Source organism: Anolis carolinensis, chromosome 5, assembly GCF_035594765.1.
Source record: "Anolis carolinensis isolate JA03-04 chromosome 5, rAnoCar3.1.pri, whole genome shotgun sequence".
In the NCBI taxonomy this organism is placed as follows: domain Eukaryota; kingdom Metazoa; phylum Chordata; class Lepidosauria; order Squamata; family Dactyloidae; genus Anolis; species Anolis carolinensis.
The window spans coordinates 95472032-95486660 of record NC_085845.1 but is presented as its reverse complement, the minus strand read 5'-3'; the positions used below and the strand labels follow the sequence as shown (position 1 = coordinate 95486660).

The 14629-nt window shown below is 41.3% G+C and overlaps 1 protein-coding gene across 5 annotated transcripts in view; it reads right to left on the bottom strand.

The window, feature by feature from the left end:
• pclo (piccolo presynaptic cytomatrix protein) overlaps positions 1-14629 on the bottom strand; it is a 301666-nt gene that overhangs the window by 16610 nt on the left and 270427 nt on the right. For all 5 annotated transcript variants that reach the window (XM_008111438.3, XM_016993943.2, XM_016993944.2 and 2 more), the window contains one exon: positions 13540-13607. In XM_008111438.3, coding sequence (XP_008109645.2) covers positions 13540-13607 — 68 coding nt within the window. The remainder of the gene's footprint in view (positions 1-13539; positions 13608-14629) is intronic.

The window sequence follows — 14629 nt, the reverse complement described above, 5'->3', positions numbered from 1 at the left end:
ATAGTTTATATGAAAAACCATTATTTAATAATTGCAGAAATCTGTTCCTGGTTTGAAAGTCTTATTTCCTGTTTCATTGGGTTGTCTTTACTTTGAAAGTCATTGTTATACTTCAGAAACTTTGTTTTTGTGGCTGAAAAATCTTGCAAACTTGACAAGTATCTCCTCCAAACTTTCATCCAAGACATTAATAAAGATTTCTAACAGCCCTGGGCCTATGACAGAACCCTGTGGTACCCTAGTAGACACTTATTTCCAGGATGAAGAGGAACATGTGGTGAGGACCCTTTGAATTTGGTTGCTCAACCAATTACAAATCCACCTAACAGTAGAATTGTCTAGCCCACATTTTACTACCGTTTGTTTGAAAGAAAACTCATACTTCATTTCTTTGGTTAGATTAATAAGAATTGAATAAGCCCTTTCTCTATGAGCCTTGATTAAAGTCCACTTGACCCAAGACTGTTTTTATGGGTCTGAAACTGTCTGATAGTGGTGTCTTCCTATATCATACACTGGAACTCAATCAGAATGGTTGGCCACTATGGTAGCCTCTGTTGATGTCAGAATGGAGTGCCCGATGCCCGTACAACAAGTATGAAAGCAAGATGCTGGCCATATGGTGGCTAAATGTTTGAACAGAACTCCATGGAAGTTTTGGACTGTTTGGACAATGGCCCAGGATTCAGCGTGTGTGTGTGTGTATATGTATATATATCTATCTATATATATATCAGTGTTGCTGATACAGAATTTTGACCATCATTTTGTTAATGTCTCCAGGGACATTTTTACATACACATGCTTTTCAATTGTCTTGTTTGGAATTTTTTGGAATTGTTATATGGTTTAATATATTTTAAACTATTTGAATGATTGTTTTACTATATTAATATGGTTGTTCATTTTTATACTATTTTAATTTTTTTATAAAATAGTTTTATTATTTGATTCCATGAGATTTTGTGATTAAGCAAACATTAAATATTTTGAGATAGATCAATAGATAGAGAAGTCAGCAGTTAACAGCATAAATCGAGTACAATAGGAAAAGTGCTAACAGGGCTTACTCCAGAGGTAGCATCCATAGAATTACAATCTCAGTTATTATTTACTGGATACAGATGACATAACTAATAATAAAATTGTGTATCATCATGCCTCTGATGTTTGAACTATTTTATAGTTTGTTATGTTTTAAAGCTTTGTTGTTATCTGTTGTCAAGTCAGCTTCAAGTTGCAGTGACAATAGGAAAGGAAGACCTCAAAGAGATCCTTTTATTAACACTCATGCTTCAGTTTTGGACCATGGTTCTCTTCCTTGAGTCACTATAGCTGTAACAGGGTTGCTTTTCTTTTCTACTGGTTATGATATACATTACCTATCATTAAAATTCTAAGTAATTTTAAGTGTGTGGGAGAAATAAGATTCCAAACAGGAACTTTTTGATGTGTAACTTTGATCTTTTAGTGGCTATTCTCAGCTCCCCCAACCAATGAGCTATAAGGTCATAAAGCTACCAAAGCCTGTCAGCTTCCTTGTCTTTTTGAGAAATGTTTATTTGAAAAACCAGACTGTGCTAAAAACTGTACTATCTCCAGACACATTTCTGCATCTAGCCATAAGTCACAGTAATAGCAGTGCTCCTGACCTAATGTTCAGGGCCATTGTAGATATGATAGAGGCTAACTTCAGTCTTTTTGGCTGAATCTATATAGGAAGTCATTTGTTTTCTGCGCTTGCCATAGAGGAGATGTTCTCTATTCCATTTGACATTGCTTTTGTTAGAATGAATAAAAAGAGAAAAATCTAGCACTTGAATAGAACTTGTCATAGACAAAGATTGGAATCCTGCCAATTTATATTTAACTAGGTATATAATAAGTAACTTATCTTTACCTACCCATACCAGGTAGTAACATTATTCAACTGTGCTTTGATGATCAACAGAATGATTCTTCTTTTACCCATTCAACCAATGTAAAGTATGCTGGGAGAAAAGTTGCAATCATGGCAATAATATCAAAGTCATGACCAAGTAGTGACTGTCAATATGAAACAGTAACCCTAACCATATGTTATATAGTTAACCATAAGCTGATACAAAATTCTGGCTAAAACAATTCTTAATAAAAATCTGGGAAATGTCTGATTTTAAAGTCAGTTCACACTTTAATGAAGAGACTACATACGCCTACAGAAGCTGTAATACAGAGTAGGCATTAGGCTTGGGCCCAAATCAGTTTGAATGAAAATGATTTGTAGTTTTCGGTGGGCCATTATATAATCTCCAAAAACAGAATGGGGAGAAGGGAGACAAAAAACCTGGCAAAATGGATTTTTATCGGTTCTGGAGAGGAAGGAGTCAAGTTTGCAATACACCTGTCACGTCTTTTCTTCTCGGCAGAAGCAGTCTCCATCCATTTTCCCTCCTCCTCCAGAGAAGGTCTTGGGAATTCGCTTTCCCAGCAGCACTTGTATAGGGTGGGCATTGAAAAGTTCCTCTTGGAGCATGATGGGAGTTGAAGTTTTTTTTTCTCTCTCTGTTTCCCAGCCAAGAAAATGTCAGGTTGTGCCCATGCTCTGATTGGCTGAGAATGGACACAACAGGCTATTACAATTCCCAGAACCCCGTCTTGTGGTTTGTCTTATTTAAACAATGCTATGGTTAAAACCTAAAACAATTATAAAAAATTATAGATTGGTGAATTGTTTTGAAACTTGGCAGGCCTGCAGTTGTAAATGGGGTCTAAAACTGTGGCAGGTTTCATGCAGATAGGCCTTAAAATGGCTGAGGAATGAGCATTTAAAGTTTCTGATTGTAGCCAATGGGGACAGCCTATTAAAAGGCAATGGGAACAAACATATGAGTTGTTCTTGTTTGTGTCTTGTAATTTAAAACAAACCTTTTCTTTCTATATGTTAAACAACTTGGATAAGTCTAGAGCACCAAGTAGAGAACCACAGGAGCTATACATTTTTTTGGTGCTAATAGAATCAGAAGACTTTAACCACTGAAATACAGAGTGACTCAGCCCAGACTTTGGTTTCTTAAGTAAGTTAATCATGGATTAGTACTTAAGCTCAGATCTAAATTTATGAGTTAAAGACACTGAATTTACATTTAAATGGCTGGGTTTGCATGAGGCACTAATGCTGCAGACAGCATAATTACAAATGGCAAGTTCAAATAGTTAATGGGGCTTACATGTCTTTACACCAACGCTCAGAGCATGGGAAATAAGCAAGACGAACTCCAACTCTTAGCACAGCACGACACATACGATGTCATAGGCATCACTGAAACCTGGTGGGATGACTCCCATCACTGGAATGTAGCCATTGAGGGCTATAACCTCTTTCACAGAAATAGAACAAAAGGGAGAGGAGGGGGAGTAGCTTTATATGTCAAAAACAGTTACGTTGCAGAAGAAATGCAAGACTGTAATCCGGGAAACCAGCTTGAAAGCATCTGGATAAGAATCAAGGGAACCGGGACTCAAAAAGATCTTGTCGTGGGTGTCTACTACAGACCTCCGAGTCAGGATGAAGGACTTGATGAAGCCTTCTGTCAACAGCTGACCAAACAGGCACAAATAAGAGATATAGTAGTCATGGGCGATTTCAATTATTCCGATATCTGCTGGAAAACAAACTCAGCCAAGAGTACAAAGTCCAACAAATTCCTCACTTGCCTTGCAGACAATTTTATGGTCCAGAAGGTAGAAGAGGCAACAAGAGGATCAGCATCTCTTGATCTAATCTTAACAAATGTGGAAGACCTGATCAACACAGTTGAAGTGGTTGGATCCTTAGGGGCAAGTGACTATGTGCTCCTGGAGTTTGCAATACAAAGGAATGCTGAAACTAAGACAAGTCAAACATGCATTCTCGACTTTAAGAGAGCTGACTTCCAAAAAATGAAGGAATTACTGAGCGGCATTCCATGGACACCAATATTAAAAAACAAGGGAGTTAAGGATGGATGGGAGTTTTTCAAAAGTGAAATACTCAAGGCGCAAATGCAAACAGTGCCAACAAAGAAGAAAAATAAGACAAGTGCAAAGAAGCCAGAATGGATGTCCAAAGAACTTCTAACTGAGCTAAAGCTCAAAAGTGACATGCACAAGAAGTGGAAAAGGGGAGAAATCACCAAAGAAGAATTCAAACGTATAGCCAACACCTGTAGGGAAAAGGTTCGCAAGGCTAAAGCACAAAATGAGCTCAGGCTTGCCAGGGACATAAAAAACAACAAAAAAGGCTTTTTTACTTACGTTGGTAGAAAAAGGAAGAAAAAGGAGGCGATAGGGCCTCTGCAAGGAGAAGATGGGGTGATGGCGACAGGGGACAGGGAAAAGGCAGAACTGCTCAATGCCTTCTTTGCCTCAGTCTTCTCACAAAAAGAAAGCCATCTTCAACCTCAGCAACATGGAATGGACGAAGGATTGGGGGAAATCCAACCCCAAATAGGGAAACAAGCTGTCCAGGAACACCTGGCCTCTCTAAACGAATTCAACTCCCCAGGGCCAGATCAGCTACATCCAAGAGTATTGAAGGAATTAGCGGAAGTTATTTCAGAACCACTAGCAATTATCTTCGAGAGTTCTTGGAGAACGGGAGAAGTCCCAGCAGATTGGAGGAGGGCGAATGTGGTCCCCCCATCTTCAAGAAGGGAAAAAAGAACAACCCAAACAATTACCGTCCGGTCAGCCTCACATCGATACCAGGCAAGATTCTGGAAAAGATCATCAAGGAAGTGGTCTGCAAACACTTAGAAACAAATGCGGTCATTGCTAATAGTCAACACGGATTTACCAAAAACAAGTCATGCCAGACTAATCTGATCTCTTTTTTCGATAGAGTTACGAGTTGGGTCGATACAGGGAATGCTGTGGATGTAGCCTACCTGGATTGCAGTAAGGCCTTCGACAAAGTCCCCCACGACCTTCTGGCAAGGAAACTAGTAAAATGTGGGCTAGAAAAAAAAAATACAGTTAGGTGGATCTGTAATTGGCTAAGCGAACGAACCCAAAGGGTGCTCACCAATGCGTCGTCTTCATCATGGAAAGAAGTGACAAGTGGAGTGCCGCAGGGCTCCGTCCTTGGCCCGGTTCTGTTCAACATCTTTATTAACGACTTAGACGAAGGGTTAGAAGGCACGATCATCAAGTTTGCAGATGACACAAAACTGGGAGGGATAGCTAACACTCCAGAAGACAGGAGCAGAATTCAAAACGATCTTGACAGACTAGAGAGATGGGCCGAAACTAACAAAATGAAGTTCAACAGGGACAAATGCAAGATACTTCATTTCGGCAGAAAAAATGGAAATCAAAGATACAGAATGGGGGACGCCTGGCTTGACAGCAGTGTGTGCGAAAAAGACCTTGGAGCCCTCGTGGACAACAAGTTAAACATGAGCCAACAATGTGATGCAGCAGCTAAAAAAGCCAACGGGATTCTGGCCTGCATCAATAGGGGTATAGCGTCTAGATCCAGGGAAGTTATGCTCCCCCTCTATTCTGCCTTGGTCAGACCACACCTGGAATACTGTGTCCAATTCTGGGCACCACAGTTGAAGGGAGATGTTGACAAGCTGGAAAGTGTCCAGAGGAGGGCGACTAAAATGATTAAGGGTCTGGAGAACAAGCCCTATGAGGAGCGGCTTAAAGAGCTGGGCATGTTTAGCCTGCAGAAGAGAAGGCTGAGAGGAGACATGATAGCCATGTACAAATAGGTGAAGGGAAGTCATAGGGAGGAGGGAGCAAGCTTATTTTCTGCTGCCCTGCAGACTAGGACGCAGAACAATGGCTTCAAACTACAGGAAAGGAGATTCCACCTGAACATCAGGAAGAACTTCCTCACTGTGAGGGCTGTTCGGCAGTGGAACTCTCTCCCCCAGGCTGTGGTGGAGGCTCCTTCCTTGGAGGCTTTTAAGCAGAGGCTGGATGGCCATCTGTCGGGGGTGCCTTGAATGCGATTTCCTGCTTCTTGGCAGGGGGTTGGACTGGATGGCCCATGAGGTCTCTTCCAACTCTACTATTCTATGATTCTATAATGTAGTCCACTGTTTTAATGAAATGCTGAGAAACAAAAATAGTCCTGAAATAAAGATGTGTGTGTGGTGTGGAAAAGGAAGAAAGGGGGAATTTTATAGCATAGAATATTGTTTAGAGAATACAGAATGAAGATCAGAACAACAATCATGGGATAAAGTAGGAATTTTCTTCTATTTTTATAAACAGATGTCAGGAATGACTGGTTATTTTGTGAACTTAAAATCATGACCCTTGACAGTCCTCTGAGGAGGAGGTCACAAAGGAGCAAGGAGAACATTCTGCTACAAGAGGAAAATATGCAGGCTATTCACAAGCTCTCTCTGTGTGTACATTTGTACTTTCTTGTTTCTGGACTGGTATGAGCTCTCAGGGCACAGTTTTAAAGGATCAGTTTTTTTCATTCAAGGGAAAATACTGGTGACATAGAAATGTGATATGCAAGAAGGCAGACTGGCACCAAGGTTGGCACCACCTTGTCTTGACACTCCTGGTTCTAGAGAAGCAACTGTGCACCTCTGTAACCTTCTTCCTAGCCAGTTGGTGCCTCTAAAGTTGAGGATCTTAGAGAGTTTTACATGAAACAACACTAGTAGCTACTGCCATACGCATGCCATATGCTACTTGGGATCTCTTCAGATGGTTTTTGATCTCTGTTTCCATGCGCTTGGGAAGTGGAAACCCACGGGAATCCCATGGAGGCCATCACATGATGCAAGGGCACTTCTGGTGGGAATCCATGGCACTCAATTTTTGAAGTCCATGGAAATGAAGCCAGAAGATCATCTTCAGGCAGCAGAATGTGGGAGAGAGTGGGGGGACAGATGGGGAAATGCGTGGTAAGCCAGTGGGAAGGTTGGCCATCACAGAAGAGAGTACAAAAGCAGTGAATATTTTAAAAAGTAATGACTACAGATGATTTACATAACTTTAAAATGGATATGAAATAGTTAAATATTTGTACAGATACAACGGAATGTAAAAAAGAGAAATGAATGGGTCCTAGAGTAAATCACATCTGAATTCTCATTAGAAGTGAAGATAAGTTTACTAAGGTTGTGGTACTTTGGACACAAGTATGTTGGAATCTGCCCTGAGTCCCCTTGGGAAGGTAAGGCGGAATACAAATAAAGTGTCATCATCATCATCATCATCAGATAATGTGACTCACTGTAAAAGGTGATAATGTTCAGTAAAGTAGAAAGCAGTAGGAAAAAAAGGAGGACTGCATTGCAAGTCAATCAAGGAAGCCACAGACTTCAGTAAGGCAGTCTTTCATAGGGTCATCCCTTTGAATTACAGATCTCCAAGGACTTAATTACACGGTCACTTGAATCCAGATGTATTCTGCAGCATTTCTCCACTCCCAAACCATGGCAGCGGCAGGAAAGGAGTCCAGGTTCAACCCAGCTGCACAATATGGACTCCTCTCTTGCTGCTGCCATGGTTTGCGATTGGGTTGAACCTGGTATGCCTCTACTAGATGGTCACCCTTATTTGAGCCATCATGTACTGCTGTGTCAGCCAATCATGGAAATCCAGAGTGCTTGTGATAAATTGGAGAAAGGAATGGGGTGATACTGGACAGATGTTCCTAAACATTGTGTGTATGTCCACAAGCAACACCTGCCCAATTCAGGATTTCTGGCCAGTGTAGCTAGGCCCCAAGTGAACTTGATGGAAAATAGCAACAAATATTAGAGTTGTGTCCCAAATAGAGTGGTAAGGTGCAATTATGTGAAATGTCATATTTGTGGTTAGTATGTTTAACATGTTTACATTTACCAATTATATAGCTGATCCTGATCTGGTAATAGAAACACTGCAATGACTATGCCTTCAGTTATGTGCTGGTCTAAAACAAGTAGATAATGTTCCATATTGTACTATATGACAAGTTCCCCCTCGATGGCTTGCGTGTTCCAATGAACCTGCGGGCACAACCACTAGAGTCATGTACTCCCAGGAGTGGCCACAGGGGAGGATCCATATCAAGAACAATCCGAAGACCCAAAGACCTCAACGGCAGAGCAGGCGGAGGATAACATGGTATGTGTTACAACGGCTGTGAAGGCGGAAGAAGGCTGCAACAGACTGAGAAGCCACTCTCGTTGTGTTAATCACACCACTGCTGGGACCTCACTCTGTGAAGACTGTGTGTTGACCGGCCATGCACCGTCCTCCACACATTAAAAAAAATCACGCACAGGCGTCTTCCAAGAAATGGAGGACCATCATCCTCGAACTACGAGGGATCGCCTATGTAAGTAGTATATGACAAGTGCACAAATAATAATGCAGAAGATGGGTCCTTGCCTCTAATATAGATTTACTTGAACATGAAGGTGTAGTCATTTGAGTGTTGGTAGAAGGTAATCTTTGGCATGCAGCCTGATTTTATCTGTATTTACTCAGAAACAGACCACTTCAGACACTGCAGACTATATTAATTTACTTTGACTCAAGCCATCTGAGGTTGAGGCAATGAGGCTATATACAGGTGTCATCTCCTGCTGTTCCAAAGGACATGATGTATTGATTGATAAATCATCTAAAGGACCTTCAAGGGTTTTTGCAGTCTCCAGCTTTCTACACTTTTTGGCATGACTTTGAAAGCTAAAAATAGAATCTCAATCCCCATTGTTCGTTTATGCTGTTGCAAGACTTGAAGATGGCCAATTTGCTCTGCAAAGTCTTGGATCAATATCCATTTCCCTCAAATCACACACATATGGTTAGGAACTCTAATGCTATATTGATTAAAATGACACTTATAGGATAGGCCATGATTTAAAAAGAAATTGGATCTTTTGTTATATATAAGATTAATGAATATGTATAGGTGACCATGTAGCTCACCAGCCAGTTGCCTAAGAATGGCAGAGACAGAGACAAGAAACTGGAATGATGTCCTGGATTTAAGTTTGAAAATGCCCGTAATATGGAGAACAGTGAGCCTGAATTTTTGGTAGGTAATAGTACACAAGTAAGATGCTTATTGTTGCCCCGTATACAACAGTAACTTTTTTCTTTCTCTTTGAGCAAACCAATTGGGTTAAGAATAATTTAGTTTGCAAAGTTAAAATAAATCAAGTACACTTCTGGGAATAATAATTCAGCAACTGACAATTGTGTTTTTATAGTTGCCAGTTCAGGATTGTCCCAGGCCTTAAGTTTTTTGGGCCAAAACCTGAGACCTAGAAATGGCCCTTTTTGACATCATTAAGTATTATGCAGTATCATACACAGTTGCTCACAGGTTGTAATTTACTCATATACACATGTACCCACACCCAGGATGTATTTTTCTGTTTGGAAATTAAGGGTCCTTTCACACAGCCCTATATCCCAGAATATCAAGGCAGAAAATCCCACATTATCTGAGTGTTCAAAGCAGATATTGTGGGATTTTCTGCCTTGATATTCTGGGATATAGGGCTGTGTGGAAGGGCTCTTAGAAAGAAATCTTAATTAAAGGTGCTGTTCCTAGATCAAGCTAAAAGGAGGGGATTATTCTTTCACACTTCCTAAGAGAAATGAGATAAGAAACATTTACTGGTAACAGAAGACTTCTTTACACTAACCAAGGGCCCTTCCACACAGCCCTTTATCCCAGAATATGTAAAGGTTTCCCCTGACGTTAAGTCCAGTTGTGTCTGACTCTGGGGGTTGGTGCTCATCTCCATTTCTAAGCCGAAGAGCCGGTGTTGTCCGTAGACACCTCCAAGGTCATGTGGCCGGCATGACTGCATGGAGCATTGTTACCTTCCCGCCAGAGCGGTACCTATTGATCTACTCACATTTACATGTTTTCAAACTGCTAGCTTGCCAGAAGCTGGAGCTTAACAGTGGGTGCTCACTCTGCTCCCCAAATTTGAACCTGGGACCTTTCGGTCTGCAAGTTCAGCAGCTCAGCGCTTTAACACACTGAGCCCCCAGAGGCTCTTATCCCAGAATATCAAGGCAGAAAATCCCAAATTATCTGAATGTGGACTCAGGTAACCCAGTTCAAAGCAGATATTGTGGGATTTTCTGCCTTGATATTCTGGGATAAGGGGCTGTGTGGAAGTGTCAAGGTACAGATACCATGAAGTCAGTCCCAGGTACAAAGTAACAATAGTTTATTAAAGATACAGCTCAGAAGAATCAAAAATGCTAAACAGCAGCAAAAATAGTATACAAAAACAGACACAGACCAACCGGTCAAAAGGAGGTAAAACAGAGAGTCCCGAAGTCCTAAAAAATCCCAACCCACTAACCAAAATACCCGGCAGAGGAGAAACACTCGCTATCGTTTCAGCAAACACGTTCCAAGATGAAGTAAAGTCGTAGTCAAGCCGGTTTAGGGGTCAACCACAGCAAACAGGAAACAGCAGCAGCATCAAACGTCCAATCCAAAGTCAGGGCACAAGAACGAACACAATGTCCAGAAGCGATCCCAGGTCCAAACCAAGAACAGTAGCACATCCCAAAGAATCCACAAAGTTCAGGAATCACGACGCAGCATAACATGCAACACAGAATACACTTTGCCAGTTGCAAGGTCCCTATTGCAACCAGCCCTCTTTTTATTTCAAACCTTCCTCAGAGTTGCAATCAGCCAACGTCCCACCCTCAGCTGCTCCTGCATTCTCCTCCAAACTAGAATCAGACAACACCCCATGCTTAGCTGCCAGTTGTGCTGCCCGAGCTGCTTTTTGCCTTGCCTGCCAAGTGGCCCTTCTCTTGCTTCTACTTACATCCTCCCAAACAGCAGACAAATCATCTCCCTCCAAGTTTCATTCCGAACAGATCTTCTGAATGTGCCACTACTTGTAGGCTCCTCACCCACTTCTGCTACTTTTGTCCAATCCATCTCACCCACAACCTCATCAGTGTCACTCCCAGCACTTCTCTTAGAAACTGCTTCATTGTCAAACCCATCATCCCCATCAAACCTTCAAAAGACTCTTCATCAGTGGGTTCAGTAAGTATTTGCTGAATCCTCTTCTGCTGTTGCTCTTCTATAGAATCTTGTTCCCGAGTAAACTTTTCTGCCTGCCTACTTTCCAACTCCCTGTTGTTACTACTACTCAGAGACTCATCCACAACAGGAAGGGCCCCAAAATACCCAGGCCCCTTCCACACAGCTGAAAAAAATCCCTAAGTTTCAGCTCTGAACTGACATATATGACAATATGGACTCAGATAACCCAGTTCTAAGCGGATAGAATGGGATTTTCTGCCTTGATATTCTGGGTTATATGGCTGTGTAGGAGGGCATCCAGAATGTGGTTGGCAGTCTCCACATTCACAAGAGATTCTGATAAGTATCCCAGGTGTTTTGGCTATGTTCTAAATTTGCCTCACTTTAAATAAAATCAGTGGATACTCTACAGTTTGCCTGACTATCCTGAGTCTTCAGGGCAGTGTGGAAAGTTGGATTAGGTCTGATTTGACCTTATCTGCTGTGCAGATGGACAGTGCCATCATTGCCCTTTTCCTGAAGTAGCACCAGAAAAGGGGATGGATTATGCCCGCATCACCACTGCCACTGCTCCTAGCTAATCATGAAGCTCCATCCAAGCTCCTTGCCATCGTGGATGCCTTTGTGATGTGAGAACACAGTCCCCCATTTGACCAGCAAGAAGTAGGGGAGATCAGTCCCCCTTTTCTTGATGGTCACAAGGGCACACCATTCTGATATCAGTAGAGGTGCCCATGACAAGAGCTTGAACAGAGTTCTGGTCAGCCAGAAGTGGAGGTGGCAGTGTTACAGAGGAAGCGGCAGCTAGCAAAGCAGATGCTGGGCTGCTTTTGGGGAGATTTACACTGGGCTAACCTTCTCAGTGTAAATGTGCCCTTGGCCTACTTACTTTAAGCTAGGAAGTCAATGCAGAGCAGAGGTGAGCCCTACATCACAGCAACTGGGAGGGAAGAAGAAGCTAAGTAACAAACACATGGATCCCATGGAGAGACTTTGCAAGTTGCAGGAACAAATAGATGAATCTTTAACAACTCGCAGCAAGTTCCTGTTCTACCTCTCCCATTCGATATATTTTGCACTTTGGCCCAGATTCTTGTTTTACTCTTCTGCTTTTAATATTTTATACTATACTAGCTGTGCCCAGCCACGCGTTGCTGTGGCGAAGTCTGGTGGTCTGGGAAATAAAGTATTGAGGAATTGGTGGTAGTTAAGGTCAAGGGTAAACATTTTCCCCTGACGTTAAGTCCAGTCGTGACCGACTCTGGGGGTTGGTGCTCATCTCCATTTCTAAGCTGAAGAGCTGGTGTTGTCCTTAGACACCTCCAAGGTCATGTGGCCACTGGCATGACTGCATGGAGCACCGTTACCTTCTGCCGGAGCAGTACCTATTCATCTACTTTCATTTGCATGTTTTCGAACTTCTGGGTTGGCAGAAGCTGGGGCTTTAGATAATCTGTTGAAGAGGTCTAAGTAAAGCCTAACTGTGCCTGTCCCCTGGGCTGAGTAGATTGCTAGGAGACTATGTGGGCGGAGCTTAGACTTCAAACTGGCAGCAATTGGATAAAAACAATTATTCCTCTCCCTCTAATTAGGACTTTATTTTTCTTTTCTTTTTGTTGTATCAGCCTAGAGGCGTGGATGATGGGTTGTGTTGTTAAATTTCAAGGTTGGGGGGCCTGTAGTTTTGTTGTTTTGTCCGCTGCCCTGATGCCATCACTCTTTTATATATATAGATGTTGATTATGATGGTTTTATTGATATTGATGTTTTATTGTTGGTATAATTGTTTTATCATTTTATTGTTGTATGTTTTCGGGCTTGGTCCCCATGTAAGCCGCTCCAAGTTCCCATTGGGGAGATGGGGCGGGGTATAAAAATAAAGTTATTATTATTATTATTATTATTATTATTATTATTATTATTATTATTATTCTAGTAACTGATATGAAGATTTACACCCAACCTTTCTTGCCCAAAACTGGAGAATTTGCAGTCTTGTCTCTTGCTTGGAAATGACCCACAAAAATTGAAAATTGGGATCAGGCTCTGAGATCTGGCAACCCTATACCATCCATCTTTTGCTTCATGGAGATGAAATGGTGAAGGGGTTTGGTTCTTCTTTATGTTCTCCTGGGATGAGCTATGCTCTTGTGTTTCACCACTCTAATCAGAAAAGGGTATGGTTCCTTTTTTGTTCAGAGTTACATTAGAGTACTTACATTGCCCATAAATATGTTGGTATGAGTGTATATCATAGTTGCTTTGACATGTATTCATCTTGCAAAAAAAAAATGAACATGAACTTCTTACAAATCTCTAACACTCAAATTGGTGGTCCATGTGCTAGTGCCAGTCTATGATCTATTGCCTTCTGGTTCATGGATCAATAGGGAAGACAAAAATATATAGCCAGGAGGCTATAATACTGGTCCCAGAGACATTTTGGAGAAAAATAAGAAAGCTGCAAAAGCACTGTTCTGAGACACATAATTCCAACAGCAAGATATTCACTTTACCTTCACCTTCTGTTAATCCGACTCCTGACTGCTTCATTGCATCTTGTCCATTCTGATTCATCTTTCCTCTGTGGGACAATACAATTGAATAGCTGTTAACAAAACCTTTCACTGTCAATGCTGTAATATCCAAATACAACAGAAAACAAAGAATGTTCATATCCTAGCACCCACAAGCCACGTTTGAGTATCTGAAATAAGTACTGGCCTCCAGCAGAAGGAAAACCTGTACCTCTCCTTGTGTATTTCTTTATGCAGCTGCATAAGTTTTATACAAGGTTCATTTATAACCTGCCACATGTGACAGTTTCAGAAGAGATTCATTAGCTGTAACTTGATTCCTTTCATGCAAGGAAAATTGCTACAGGTGGAAGAGAAACAGAGAAGTCTCACATACTGCACTGTTGAAGATTTTTGCTTTCCTGGTTTCTGCTGAACAGCTGGCTGCTGTTATAAATTTTTGTTTGCTTAGCATTCAGATTGGCAGAAATGCTGTTAATGCTGTGAGGGAGTGAGTACGAATAGGCACTTAACATCACTGCATGATTCCAGCAGTTAGTTGGAATATATATAAATGTATAAATAACACAGACATTCAAAATTCATAAGCAGAGGCAGTCCGTTACTTTGGAAAGGGAAGGCAGAGTGCCATTTGCTCATCCTAGCTGCCTCATTTGCACCACAACTCAGTACTATCTATGTGTTTGTTGACAATGATGTATCAATGGGATCATTAGGAGGTACAGGGGGGTGCAAACTGTACTGATACCCTCAGATACACCATAGTATCAGTAAAATTTCTGTGTAGTTTTTCTGCAGAACATTATTTTTTTAGACATAATTACAAAAAGATGTTGCCACTCCAGCTTAAATGTTCCGCTTCAATATACAGTAGAGTCCCACTTATCCAACATTCACTTATCCAACGTTCTGGATTATCCAACGCATTTTTGTAGTCAATGCTTTCAATACATCGTGATATTTTGGTGCTAAATTCATAAATACAGTAATTACTACGTAGCATTACTGCATATTGAACTACTTTTTCTGCCGAATTTGTTGTATAACATGATGTTTTGGTGCTTAATTT